This window comes from Heterodontus francisci, chromosome 7 (genome assembly GCF_036365525.1).
Source record: "Heterodontus francisci isolate sHetFra1 chromosome 7, sHetFra1.hap1, whole genome shotgun sequence".
NCBI lineage: Eukaryota > Metazoa > Chordata > Chondrichthyes > Heterodontiformes > Heterodontidae > Heterodontus > Heterodontus francisci.
This window is the reverse complement of record NC_090377.1, coordinates 39,639,756-39,652,764: the sequence shown is the minus strand read 5'-3', so window position 1 is coordinate 39,652,764 and position 13,009 is coordinate 39,639,756. Positions and strand designations below refer to the sequence as shown.

The 13,009-nt window shown below is 40.2% G+C and overlaps 1 protein-coding gene across 11 annotated transcripts in view; it reads left to right on the top strand.

Moving 5' to 3' along the window:
* Nucleotides 1–7,457, top strand: part of spopla (speckle type BTB/POZ protein like a) — a 325,679-nt gene extending 318,222 nt beyond the window's left edge. For all 11 annotated transcript variants that reach the window (XM_068035024.1, XM_068035015.1, XM_068035014.1 and 8 more), the window contains 3 exons: nt 1,102–1,244; nt 1,348–1,401; nt 4,281–7,457. In XM_068035024.1, the coding sequence (XP_067891125.1) occupies nt 1,102–1,244; nt 1,348–1,401; nt 4,281–4,425 (342 nt within the window). In that variant the 3' untranslated portion in view covers nt 4,426–7,457. The remainder of the gene's footprint in view (nt 1–1,101; nt 1,245–1,347; nt 1,402–4,280) is intronic.
* Nucleotides 7,458–13,009: the final 5,552 nt, after the last annotated feature.

Here is a 13,009-nt window from a genome sequence, read left to right as displayed (position 1 = left end):
TGACAAGAAAAAAAATTGTGGCATTGTTATGATCTGGAATGCACTGCCTTAAAAGGGGAACTAACGAATACTTGAAAAGGAAAATTTTACTGGGATGTGGAGAAGCGTTGGGGAGTAGGACTAATTGAAAAGTTAAGAGCTGGCATAGGCACGATGGACCAAATGGCAACCTCTTATGCTGTATATTTCTGTGATATTAAATGGCATAGGTTAGGGTGATCTGGAATAACATTTAAAGGTGTGCTAGGATCCTCAGACAAGAGGCATAGAATGTCTTCATGTAAAGTGTGATTAACACCTGGAAAGCTTTCTCTGGTATAGTAGTAGCAACAGTCTGAGACTCACTAAAGAGGCAGTTACTACTATGATGTGGAATGTACATCTTTTGTCTAAACAATTGAGATTAGCTTGGTGGAACAGCCTGACTCATCTGCATCTTGAGTGAAACTTCACCGTAGCCATTTTTTAATTCAAATTCACCTTATTTAAAGTTATATAAACTAAGTACACAAATTCCAGTTACATTCCATTTGTATGATTTGGACAGGCTTTTCACACTGGAAGCTAAGGCATTTTTGCAGTATGTGAATACATCCATCCACTTTAATGATTGGGAGAAAGGTGTATTTTGGGAAAAATGGAGGAACACTGACCCAGCAATTGAATGGCAATTGATAACTATCTTACTGGAGTCATTTTTGTCCAAGCATTGGCAAGACAGATAGCTTTGTAATTTTTGTATATGTCGAGAAAAAGGGCCCAATTTTAACCCAGTCAAAACCCCCATTCACTTGCACAGGGAGTTAAAATTGGGCGCATAGTGTGGCATTATCACTTTGCAATGATTTAAAAAAAGTTTTGAAAACATTTTTTTTCCATATATTCTTTATCAATGTTTCATCTTTTTCACTAGTAAGAAAGATGATTTTTGATAGGGACAGGGTTCTGCTGCCAGCTATTTTACCTGTTTTGGGAAGAAAGATTTACTGGCAGAATCAATGAGCGTTTTAATGTCGATCAAATCTACAGCTGGTAAATTATATTTCTAATTGGCAGTTGTCAGTTTTATGAGATAATCAAGATGTTTTCCCCCCCTTCCAGTACGCACTAGATCGTCTAAAGGTTATGTGTGAAGAAACCTTGTGTAGTAACCTCTCAGTTGAAAATGTTGCAGAAATTCTCATTCTTGCAGATTTGCACAGTGCAGAGCAGCTGAAAGCACAAGCAATAGACTTCATTAACAGGCAAGTGTCATCACTTTCGGTCATGTGCAATTTGGGCTGCCAAACCTGTTTGACTTTGTGATTATGAATTCTTTTTCTTTCTGTTACTATTTTTTCATCATAGATGCAGTGTTCTCCGACAACTTGGGTGTAAGGATGGAAAAAACTGGAGTAACAAGTAAGTAAAATGGTAAAATGAAAGTGATTGGATGTTTGATTTTGCCTTTGAGGTTTATCGTTATACATTTTATAGCCTCATTTTTATGGCGCCGTTGTAATCTGAGAGTAGCCTATGTTCTTGTAAATGGACAGAAATGTACAGCACAATTTAACAAAGTAGCCAACACTACCATTGTGCTTGGATTTAGGAAGTTTTTTTGAAGTAATGATATTAATGTTTTTATAGGTCACTCTTTTTTCCATTCCACGCATGCTTCATTCTGATTATTTATGAATCCAATAGCCATTTTAGTTCACTTTTCTCTTTAATCTTTGTATAACCTTTTGTTCTTGGTCATGAAGAAATAGTTTTTTTTCAATTAGACAGTTCCTCATACTGTGGAGTCCAATTATTCAATCCTATTATTGCATAGTTATGTTGTGCAGTAACATGGAAAAGTTTTGTACGCTGTAAAGAAAAAAAGCTTCATGTACAAGATGTCACAAGACACAGAATAATTGCTGTGCATGTGTGGATTTTTATGGTCTATTTTTGAACTTGGAAATGAAAATATTTTTGAATCCATATTGTATAAATTTCTATGAAAGACTATTTACATTTGATGTTTTTAATTGTGAATCTATATGAACTTTATATTCCCACAAATCTTGCAGTAAGATTATGCCACTTTGTTCTAGTTTCACTGCAGACAAAAGCTCCATATTGGAATTTTATTTTGTGATATATAACTTGCCCTTTAAAAGTGCATTTTTAAAAGTTGACAACTCCCATATTACTTTACAATATTTCTGCAAGCAGACCCTTTAACATGGGCAAAGAAAGTATCTTGCAATTTGAGTTTCCATCAATCAGAAAATCTTTATTTTCAAATATTAGCAGATGTTCGATATAACATTATAATCCAATTGTAACGTGTTCTAGAATTCCTTTTAAAAAGTGTTTCAGTTTATACTTACCTCTGTTTTTAACAGAGTGTAAAAGCAAAGTACTGCGGGTGCTGGAAATCTGAAATAAAAACACATTGCCAGAAATACTTAGCAGGTCTGGCAGCATCTGTGGAGAGAGAAATAGTTAACATTTCAGAATGATGGCCTTTCACCAGAACTGCTGTCTGAAAGCAAAAAAAAGAGAAAAATTAGAGAAAAACTGAAACCAGCAAAGAAAAGGAAAACAAAGTGGGGAAGAGATTATGAGCTGAAATTGTTGAACTCAGTGTTGAGTCCAGCAGTCTGTAGTGCCTAATTTTTCTTTCTCAAGCTTACGTTGAGCTTCATTGGAACACTGAAGGAGGCCGAGAACAGAAAGATCGGAGTGGGAGCAGGTTGAAGAATTAAAATGACAGGCAGCCAGAAGCTCAGGGTCATGTGCTGTTCAGTTCGCAAGCATGACCCTGAGCTTCTGGTCACCTTTCCTTTTAATTCTCCACCTTGCTTCCACTCTGTCCTCTGCCTCTTGCAGTGTTCCAATGATGCTCAATGTAAGCTCGGGGAACAGCACTTCATCTTTCGATAAGGCACTTTACAGCCTTCCAGACTCAACATTGAGTTCAACAATTTCAGATCATAACCTCTGCCCCCTTTTTTTTCCTTTTTCTTTGTTGGTTTGGTTTTTCCCTTATTTTTCTTTTTTGTTTGCTTTTGAATGGCAGATGTTTATGATTCCGCCATTCATGCCACCTCTGGACACATCTTTTGTTTCTTTACTCGACCCATTACTGCTCCTTTTGGCCTTGCACCATGAAGGTTTGCTCTTTTTCCCACCCTCCTCCCTTTCACTGACTTTGTATTTGCTTAAAACCTATTACATCTCTGCCTTTTCCCAATTCTGATGAAAGGTTATTGACCTGAAACACAACTCTCTGCAGGTGCTGGCCAGACCTGCTGAGTATTTTCTGTTTTAATTTAAAAACAGAGTGCCTCAGCTATGATAATCTTGATATAGTATCATTTTAAATCTAAATGAGACAAAAATCTACTCCCACAAAAAGTTAAATCTGTTTATGCATTCAGTCATGCCAATTGCCTGGATGTTCCGCTCTATTGCACTTTTTTTTCCCTTGCAATTCCCTCGATATCTGCATAACTGGCACAAAAGGCCATGGAATTTTAAGAGCAAATTGTGTTCAGCGCAACTGGAGTTTCTGCAATTTTTTGCATTAATGTTAAAAACATCATGCTAAAGCAGACTCTGCCCAAATAACTGCCCCCCCCCCCCCCCCCCAAGATCAGGTTAATCACCATTGGGAGTTCCTGCTAATTTCATTAATTTGAGGAAGTTCCAAAAATTAAGTTGGATCTTTTGGGCATGAGGGCGCCAATAGGTTTAAAAGGTGTTAAAAGGTTTTGAATGTATCTTGTTTTTAAATGTTCTAAGGAACTGAATACTTTATCCCAATCTAATTAGAAAATAGTTTATTTTTTTAAAGTATTTTTTAGTCATTTAAAATGGGATTACTCACGAGTGGTAGATTAACACTGATTTACAATGCTTATTTTCCTGATAAACTCATTTTCGGCTTTACTAGTCGAACTTTATCACTCTTAAAATATATCTAGGAATATTTTTAAAGAAAAATCTATTAAAAAAAAACACATTTTAAAGTGCTGCCTGATTGTGCTGGTTGGTGACAGATTTTGTTTTTGGCAATATACAAATGGGTTTGAGTGAAAACTTGCAGAGGGCGGGAAGGCAGAGGGCAATATTTTTCAGAATAGGTGCAATTTCTGCTGGAATTGGCCACCTAAAACGGATCCCTCGATAATAAAGTGGTTGCATTCATCAGTCTATAAATAACAGGTATTGGCACTTGAATACAAATTATGAATATTACTGATGCTGATTAGTCTGATGGACTTTATCACTTGACTCATTTTCAGCCACGCCACCGATGTGATGGAGACAGAAGGCTGGAAGTCAATGATCCACTCCCACCCTCATTTAGTTGCAGAGGCCTTCCGAGCATTGGCGACTGCACAATGCCCACCATTTGGTATTCCACGCAAACGATTAAAACAGTCATAATTGCGCTAGAGCACTCTAGGTACTGATCTCGCTACTGACTCTTTGTGTAAAGGTATTTCTACCTTGCACCCATACAGGATGGCGTCCTTATAATTTGCATACAGAGGACACACCTGAACTTTAACCGTCTTTAATTGCTCTGCTGAAGGATGTGTTCCAGTATGGTCTTCAGCTTTAAATTAGTTTACATGCTTTTCTCTCAGCCACTTAAACAGCCTTAAATGATTTTCATCCTTCTTGTTCAGTTCACGTATTTTTTAAGTTTCTTTTATTTTTTTAAATTAATGTGTGCCTTGTCATTAGACTAGGCTGTGCAGAATTGCATCAGCAACCATAATGAAGAACGTTCCATTGAATAGTTGGGAAAGGCAAAAATAGCCTTTAATGCTTTACTAAATGTATACTCTCCTTGCAAAAATATAATTTATGATTGTTTTCCTTGGGAATCAATCTATCTAATCCTTATTGTCTGTAGATTTGAGTAGTAAGCTATAACTGCACTCACCTTTCAATATTCAATGTGAATTGTTGAATATCCCCAACCTAGATTTGCAATATGGATGCTGTTGAAATTCTGCATTACAGCCTGAAAGGGATGTACCATTCAATAGCACATGTCCTTAATGGACCAGTGGTATATGAAGTACATGGTTGGTTTGTGAACCACCATTTTCTTTTTCAGTGTTTGTATACCTTGTTTACAGTTTGGAATTTCTATTGTACAGATTTTTTTTGAGGGTTAAATTCACATTTTTGGCAGAAATGTTAAAGACCTTTGTTACAATTGTGTAAAAATGGTTTGTAATGTTCAGCAACCTTCTGGAACTTGAGATCACATCATAGTTAAAGTCAAAACACTATAATTTTGATACTAATGAACCCAAAACATTGGAATAGTTCAATGGAACTACAGCGCAACACTGTTAAACTTGAATAATGGAAGAGCATTTCTGAAGACTACCCATTTGAAACTCCTAATAAAGATGTTAAGACACTGAAGGTCACTTGATCAAATTAGTTTTCCCGAATATGCTTACGATGTTTCTATCCCTTCAACAATTAAAAGAAATTTCTTGCCAATTTACTCCTCTACCCTTCTCTCCTGAAGGCGCTGATTCTTTGGGATCCGGTTCCATGGGCGCCGGTCGCCCTCCAGTATCTCATCCAAATGGCTGTTATTCATGTGTGAGTGTCATACGGGTATTTAACCGCAGGGGACATCACAACCAAGCCTAATGCTATCCTCACCTGACATCCACACGTGCACTTCCAGTGGGGCTGTTGGATAGCAATCAGATGTGAGAACCCCGGGTAATTTTCCATTACCTATCCCAGCAGGCGCTTGGGACACTGAAGCGTCCTTACTAATGCCCCAGCTAAGATCACCTAACTCAGCACAGGCTAGGGATCAAAACTGAGATCTTCCAGCTACTCACTGGATAAATTGCTGAGCCACCGGGGACAGTATCCCTTTTAACAATGAATAGGTATTGTTATCAAGTCGTTTGTCTGAGACACTGTGCTAATGTAACACTGTAAATTTTGTAGAAAACTCCACGTTTCAGGACAATGATTTTGCAATGCCACAAATTGACGTTACATGGCAATTGATTTGCTTATGTTTTGCTATTTTTATTTATTATGCATCAATATATTTCATAAAGCTTATGTTAGGTTAAAGAAACTTTGTAAGACTTTATAGATGCAATTGAATGCACTAATTTGTATCAGCGTTCATTGTAGGCTTTTGTTTTGTGAAAATCATTTTTTGTTAGAGAACTCATTTTTTTTAAGAAAATGGATGTTAAAGAAATGGATGGGTTTAAGTTATCAATGTATCTGTTTACTGTCATATCACAAATTCAGAAAGTATGGTTGCATGAACTACACACCATTAAAAATTTGAATAAAAAAAACTTAAAATGAGTTTTGAAATGGTTGTTCAAAAGTAATTGACATAAATATTTAATGCTTCTGCTCAGCAATTTGAATACAATAATCTGTTTTAAATTAGTAAAACATATTTTGTACTTACTTGCTGAAATGATTATTTCACCTAGGGCGTATCAAAATGAAATACTGTTGCAGATATTTTTATTCCTAGCCATATAACTACTGCCTCTTTCCACCTCTATCCCCTGCAGCTGGAAGAATAGAATATTCTGGGCTGTGGATTGCTCCATGATTGACCGTGGTGCAGTTATCTTCAGTCATCCATTTTGAGTTTCTTCCTTTCATGTTTTCTAATTTCCCTTCTCATTCCCAGTCCAAATAGAGGTGCTCCATCTGGTGACTGAGCCAAGAACTGACACAACTTGCCAATTGTAAGTAAGCAGATTCCAGTGGCAGTTAAGACTGGAAGCCAGATTTTAAATGGGGGTAGTGCACCATCACCATGTCGAAAAATAGAGGATGGGTGGGAATTGGTGGCAGAGGCTATAGCCAGGGACCTGTGGGAATGGCCATTGGTCGCAGAGAGTGAAGTCGATTGGGGTGTGGGGGTGGAGGAGCCATGGCAATTGGTGAGAAGGTTGGGACTTGGAAGGTCCAGGGACAAGTTGAGAAGCCTTGGGAGTGCTCCTGTTCCACCTGGTCCAAAGGGTTCTGAGAAAAATAATTTTTTTTTAAAAATTATCTTGGGTTTCTTCTCATGCCTCCCACCTTGCTTCTGTTGCTAGCCTGCAGACAAAGATTTAATATCCGTGCTGATGCCTTCATTAGGTAGCCACTTTTGAATGTTAAGTCAACGCATGCCGGCTTTTAGCAGTCCCTTGTTGATGCCATGAGTCTCCATTGAAAACATTAATGGCTGGGAACACAACAGGTTGGAGCCGGAAGCTAGAATTTTCTAATTTTAACCCCTCCCACACACCACATTTGCTGGGCAAGATCATGTTTAAATATTTGGCCCGGGTTTCTAAACCATGGCCACTTTAGTTGGAACTTTATTGCTCTACTGCGAGAGCTTACCAACCAGTCTATTCAATGTTGTGTGATTGGTTGTTTTCTTTTTAAAAAGAGATTCTCTTGTGATAGCTAATTAAAATTAACCTTTGAAATGTTCTTCCTGTTGTGTTGTTATTGTGCTCAAGTTCAAAAATGTTGCAAAATACAGTATGAATGAATGATAAGTCAATATTGAAAGTCTTCTGGTTCTACTTCTAAACAAAACTATAAATTCTGATTAATTATTCATTTCCCTCAATTAATTACATAATTTTTCAAAGTGGGAGGACCTTATCTTGGTAACAAGTAAACTGCCAATAGTTTTAAAGAAATTCCTGTCTCCTGTTCTCCCTCTGCCACTGAAATAAACAGTATTACAGTAATAAATCTACTCACATCTATGATTAGCTTTCTAGAATTAAGCAATTCTAACAATTTTATAAGGATAATGTTACAGCTAATGTAAAGTAGAAACTTTCTTTATTTATCACTAATGGTTTCATGTGAATCACTGCCATGACCCAAAAGTTCCTTGTATTGTCACCGACAAAACTACTTCTGAGATAAGATTCTGAGTCTTTTGATGCAATTATTTGTGAGCAGTATGTTGGATTGAAAGTAAGCTGAAGACGTTTGTTACTGTGATTATGAAGAAATAGAAAGTATCAAAAGCAAAATGCATTTTTGCAGATTAAACAGCTATATTGAAAAATGTGCTTCTGAAGAAAAGCAGTTGGAAGGTATCTTCCTGGGCCCAACCATCTTCAGCTGCTTCCTCAATGACCTTCCCTCCAACACAAGGTCATGAGTAGAAATGTTTACAGATGATTAAACAGTATCATTCACAACTCCTCAGATACTGAAGCAGTCCATGTCCACATGCAGCAAGACCTGGGCAATGTTCAGGGGTGGGCTGATAAGTAGCAGGTAACATATGTGCCACCCAAGTGCCAGGCAATGACCATCTGCAACAAGATAGAATCTAACCATCTCCCCTTGACATTCAATAGCATTGCCAACACTGAATTCCCCACCATCAACATCCTGGGAGTTACCATTGACCATAAATTTAACTGGACCAGCTATATAATTACTGTGGCTACAAGAGGCTAGGAATTCTGAGGCAAGTAACTCACCACCTGACTCCCCTAAAGCTTGACAAGGCACAGATCAGGAGACTGATGGAATATTTTCCACTTGCCTGGATGAGTGCAGGTCCAGCAACAGTCAGGAAGCTCGACACCATCCAGGATAAAGCAGCCCGCTTGATCACCCTATCCACCACCTTAAATATTCACTTCCTCCACCACTGGCACAAAGTGGCAGCAGTATGTACATCTACAAGATGCACTGCAGCAACTCGCCAAGGTACCTTCAAAGCACCTTCCAAACCTGTGACCTCTACCACTTAGACGAACAAGAGTAGCAGATGCATGCGAATACCAACACCTGCAAATTCTGCTCCAAGTCTCTCTCAATCCTGACTTTGAACTATATCACTGTTCCTTCACAGGCACTGGGTGAAAAACCTGGCACTCCCTAACAGCACTGTGGGTGTTCCTACACCACATGGACTGCAGCGGTTCAAGAAGGCTTCTGAAGGACAATTGAGGATGGGCAATAAATGCAGGCCTCACCAGCGACGCTCATATCACATGAACAAAAAAAACAAACTATCTAGCTTCTAGTATTACTAGATCCTTCCCTACCTGTCTCCTATGGCTGAAGTGAATGATGAGACTCGTGGTGTCTGGTTAGATAGCAGCACTGTTGAATTGTATGAAGAAAGAGCTTGATGCGGATGACTCCACTAGAGATCTGGTTCCTTACTCCCTGACTGCAGGGCATGTAGTTTACCTAATGGGTTTTGTCAGAACCATAAGATGTTAGAGCTAGATATATCAAATGCCCATAAGATTTGAACCACCATCACAACCAACCACCTAACAACTCTGAAATAAACATTGCAGCAGGTAGGATGAAGTTATGTAAATTATAATGGTGGAATTGGTTCATTGTGAACATTTAATTGATGAAAACAAAACTAAATTGTAATGGCAGAATTGATTTGCTGAAAACAAGCAAGGCAGATTTAATGTACTTTCTAAAACAAAAGATATTTATGATGATTAAGCAGTTGTACTGACATACCTGCTTCTGAAGAGAAGAAAAGGAGACAGACGAAGGAATGGAAACCATCTAACTTCTAGTATTGCTCAATCCTTCCATACCTGCCTCCTATGGCTGAAGTAACTTCTTCCAGTTGTGACAAAAGGTCTTCTACCTGAAAGATTGGGCTGAATTTTTCTAAAGTCCCACGTTGTTCCGCTGCCTGGATCAAAAGTGGGTCCCAAACCTGCGCAGATAGACAGAGAGACCCCCCCCCCCCCCCCCCCCCGCCCCCAACCAAAAGTCGAGGCATTACTGGCCGCGTACAATTTGGCCCACCTCTTAGAGCTGCTAGCCTAATCAGAGGGCTGGCAGTCTTGGCAATGCCACCGATAAAGGTGGCTGCTACTGAGGCTGTAGGAAGAAGAGTATGTCTCCATGTTGAGGCACAGGCAATCGGAGGAGTGAACTCTCCAGTGGTGGCATTGGAGCCATGGGGATGGCTATCGTCGCAAGGGGGCCCCACATGGGAAGGCCACCCTCCACCGCGCACCTTCCCTGGGAACCCACTGGGAGGCCATCACAGTTTGCTTGGCAGTCTCCCCACGCTACGGGGACCTGTCCCAATGCTAGTAAAATGCCGCTGGAGGCAGAAATTTGCCAATTAATTGGTTTCATTGGCCACCCACTGCCGTTTCCACTGTTGAGAATATCCCGTAGTGGCAAGAAAACGTTGAGCTCCCCTCCTGATGCCCACCATCATTTTAGAGGCCTCCCACTCCATCTCTAGAGGGCTGGTAAAATCCAGCCTATTAACTTTGTTTGTCTGTCCACAGGTGTTGTCTGACCTGAGTATTTCCAGCATGTTCTGTTTTTATTTTTGATATTTCTGTTTGATAGTGAAGTGGATTGTAATCCTAGCCCCTTTTTGGGACTATCCCAGATAAGGTGTCCACCTCAGATGATCATTCTCACTTAAGGTTGAGAAAGACAGATCTTTCAGGCATTTAATGGGCCTGAGGTCTGAAGAACTGATCTAACTCTTCCCAAAGGAACGGAACCCGCTGAGAATATTCTCATGCTCCAGATAGCCCTATCAACGAGTTTTAGCCAAATTATAACAACCCAGATATTTTAAGGGTCTGGCCATCTCTCCTCAATAATGCCTGTGCCTCAACATGGAGACATACTCTTCTTCCTCCCCACTGAAGAGTGTACGGAGATGGGTTTTCGAGTTTGATACAGAAGACTGTATGAGACAATATAATTTCTAAATTACTAAAAGTTTAGAGTCATAGAGTCATTTACGCCACAAGAAGGCCATTTGGGCCATTGGGTTCATATCGGCTCTTCATGAAGCAATGCAACCAGTCCCACTCCCCAACTCGATCACCATAACCCTGCAAGTCTATTTCTTTCAGGTGGCCATCCAACTTCCTCTTGAAGTCATTGGTTGCCTCTGCTTCCACCACCCTTGTGGGTAGTGAGTTCCAGGTCATTAACACCCACTGCATAAAAAAAGTGCTTCCTCATATTCCACCTGCATCTCTTGCCCAAAACTTTCAATCTGTGTCCCCTAGTCCTTGTACCATTTGTCAATGGGAACAGTTTTTCCTTGTCTAACTTATCTAAGTCTGTCATAATCTTGTACACTTCTATTGAATCTCCCCTCAATCTCCTTTGTTCTAAGGAGAACAAACCCAACTTTTCCGACCTGATCTTGTAACTAAAATCCCCCATCCCAGGAACCATTCTAGTAAATCTTCTCTGTACTCTCAAGGGCCATCACATCCTTCCTAAAGTGTGGTGATCAGAACTGGACGCATACTCCAGTTGGGGCCTAACCAGAGCTTTATAAAGGTTTGGCATAACTTCCCTGCTTTTGTACTCAATGCATCTACTGAAAAAGCCCAAGATTCCACACTCAATATGTCCTACCACCTTCAATGATCTATGCACATGCACCCACAGGTTCCTCTCTTCCTGCACACTCTTTAGAACAGTGCCATTAAGTATATATTGCCTCTCCCTGTTCCTTCTGCCAAAATGCATCACCTCACACTTGTTAGTATTAAATTCCATCTGCCACTTCTCTCCCCATTCTGCTAGCCTATCTATATCCTGTTGCAGGCGATGCATATCATCCTCACTGTTTGCCTCACCTCCAAGTTTGGTGTCGTGAGCAAATTTTGAGAGTCTACCCTGTAATCCAAGATCCAAGTCATTTATATATAGCAAAAAAAGCAGTGAACCCAGCATTGAATCTTCGGGAACACCACTGTCTACCTGTCTTAAAAGCAACCATTTACTACGACTCGCTGTTTTCTGTCCTTAAGCCATTTTTTTTTATCCAATTGGACACTGACCCTCCTATTCCATGAGCCTCAGTTTTGTTAACTAGCCTTTTATGTGGTACCTTATCAAATGCTTTCTTAAAATCTATAAAGACAACATCACCTGCATTCCCTTCATCAACCTTCTCTGCTACCTCATCATAGATTAGTCAAGCATGATCCCCACTTCCTTTAGCAAACTGGCATTCAAGCCATTCAGACCAGGTGACTGATCAACCCTAAGCATAGGCAACCTTTTTGGTACCTTCCCCTCTCTATTTTTATTTTATCCCTTGCCTCTCCCGTCTCTGCTTCTACTGAGATTTTTTCAGCCTCCATTTCCTTATTGTAACACTGATACAAAGTACTCATTAAGTATATTAACCTTGCCCTACACCTAGAGTCATAGAGAGATACAGCACCGAAACAGGCCCTTCGGCCCCACGAGTCCACGCCGACCATCAACCACCAATTTATACTAATCCTACATTAATCCCATTTTCCCTCTCACATCCCCATCTTCCCTCAGTTCTCCTACTACCTACCTAAACTAGGGGCAATTTTTACAATGGTCAATTTACCTATCAACCCGCAAGTCTTTGGCATGTGGGAGGAAACCGGAGCACCCAGAAGAAACCCACGCGATCACAGGGAGAACTTGCAAACTCCGCTCAGGCAGTACCCAGAACCAAACCCGGGTCGCTGGAGCTGAGGCTGCGGTGCGCGCCACTGTGCCGCCCTCTAAGCATATATTACCCTCACTGTCCCTAATAGACTACACCCCTCCCCTTACTACTCACTTATTACTTACATGCCGGTAGTGATGTTTAGGTTCCCTTTTACGTTACTGCCATTCTATTTTCATATTCACTTTGCCAGTCTTACTTTCCTCTTCATCTCCCTTCTCAACTTATTGTATATGGCTTGTTTTTTTAATTCCTTAATGGGATGTGGGCATCGCTGGCTAGGCCAACATTTGTTGCCCTTCCCTAATTGCCCTTGAGAAGATGGTGGTGGGCTGTCTTCTTGAGCTGCTGCAGTCCTTGGGCTGTAGGTAAACCAACAGTGCTGTTGGAAAGGGAGTTCCAGGATTTTGACCCAGCGACAGTGAAGGAATGGCAATATAGTTCGAAGTCGGGGTGGTGGTTGGCTTGGAGAGGAATTTGCACGTGGTGGTGTTCCCATGCATCTCCTGC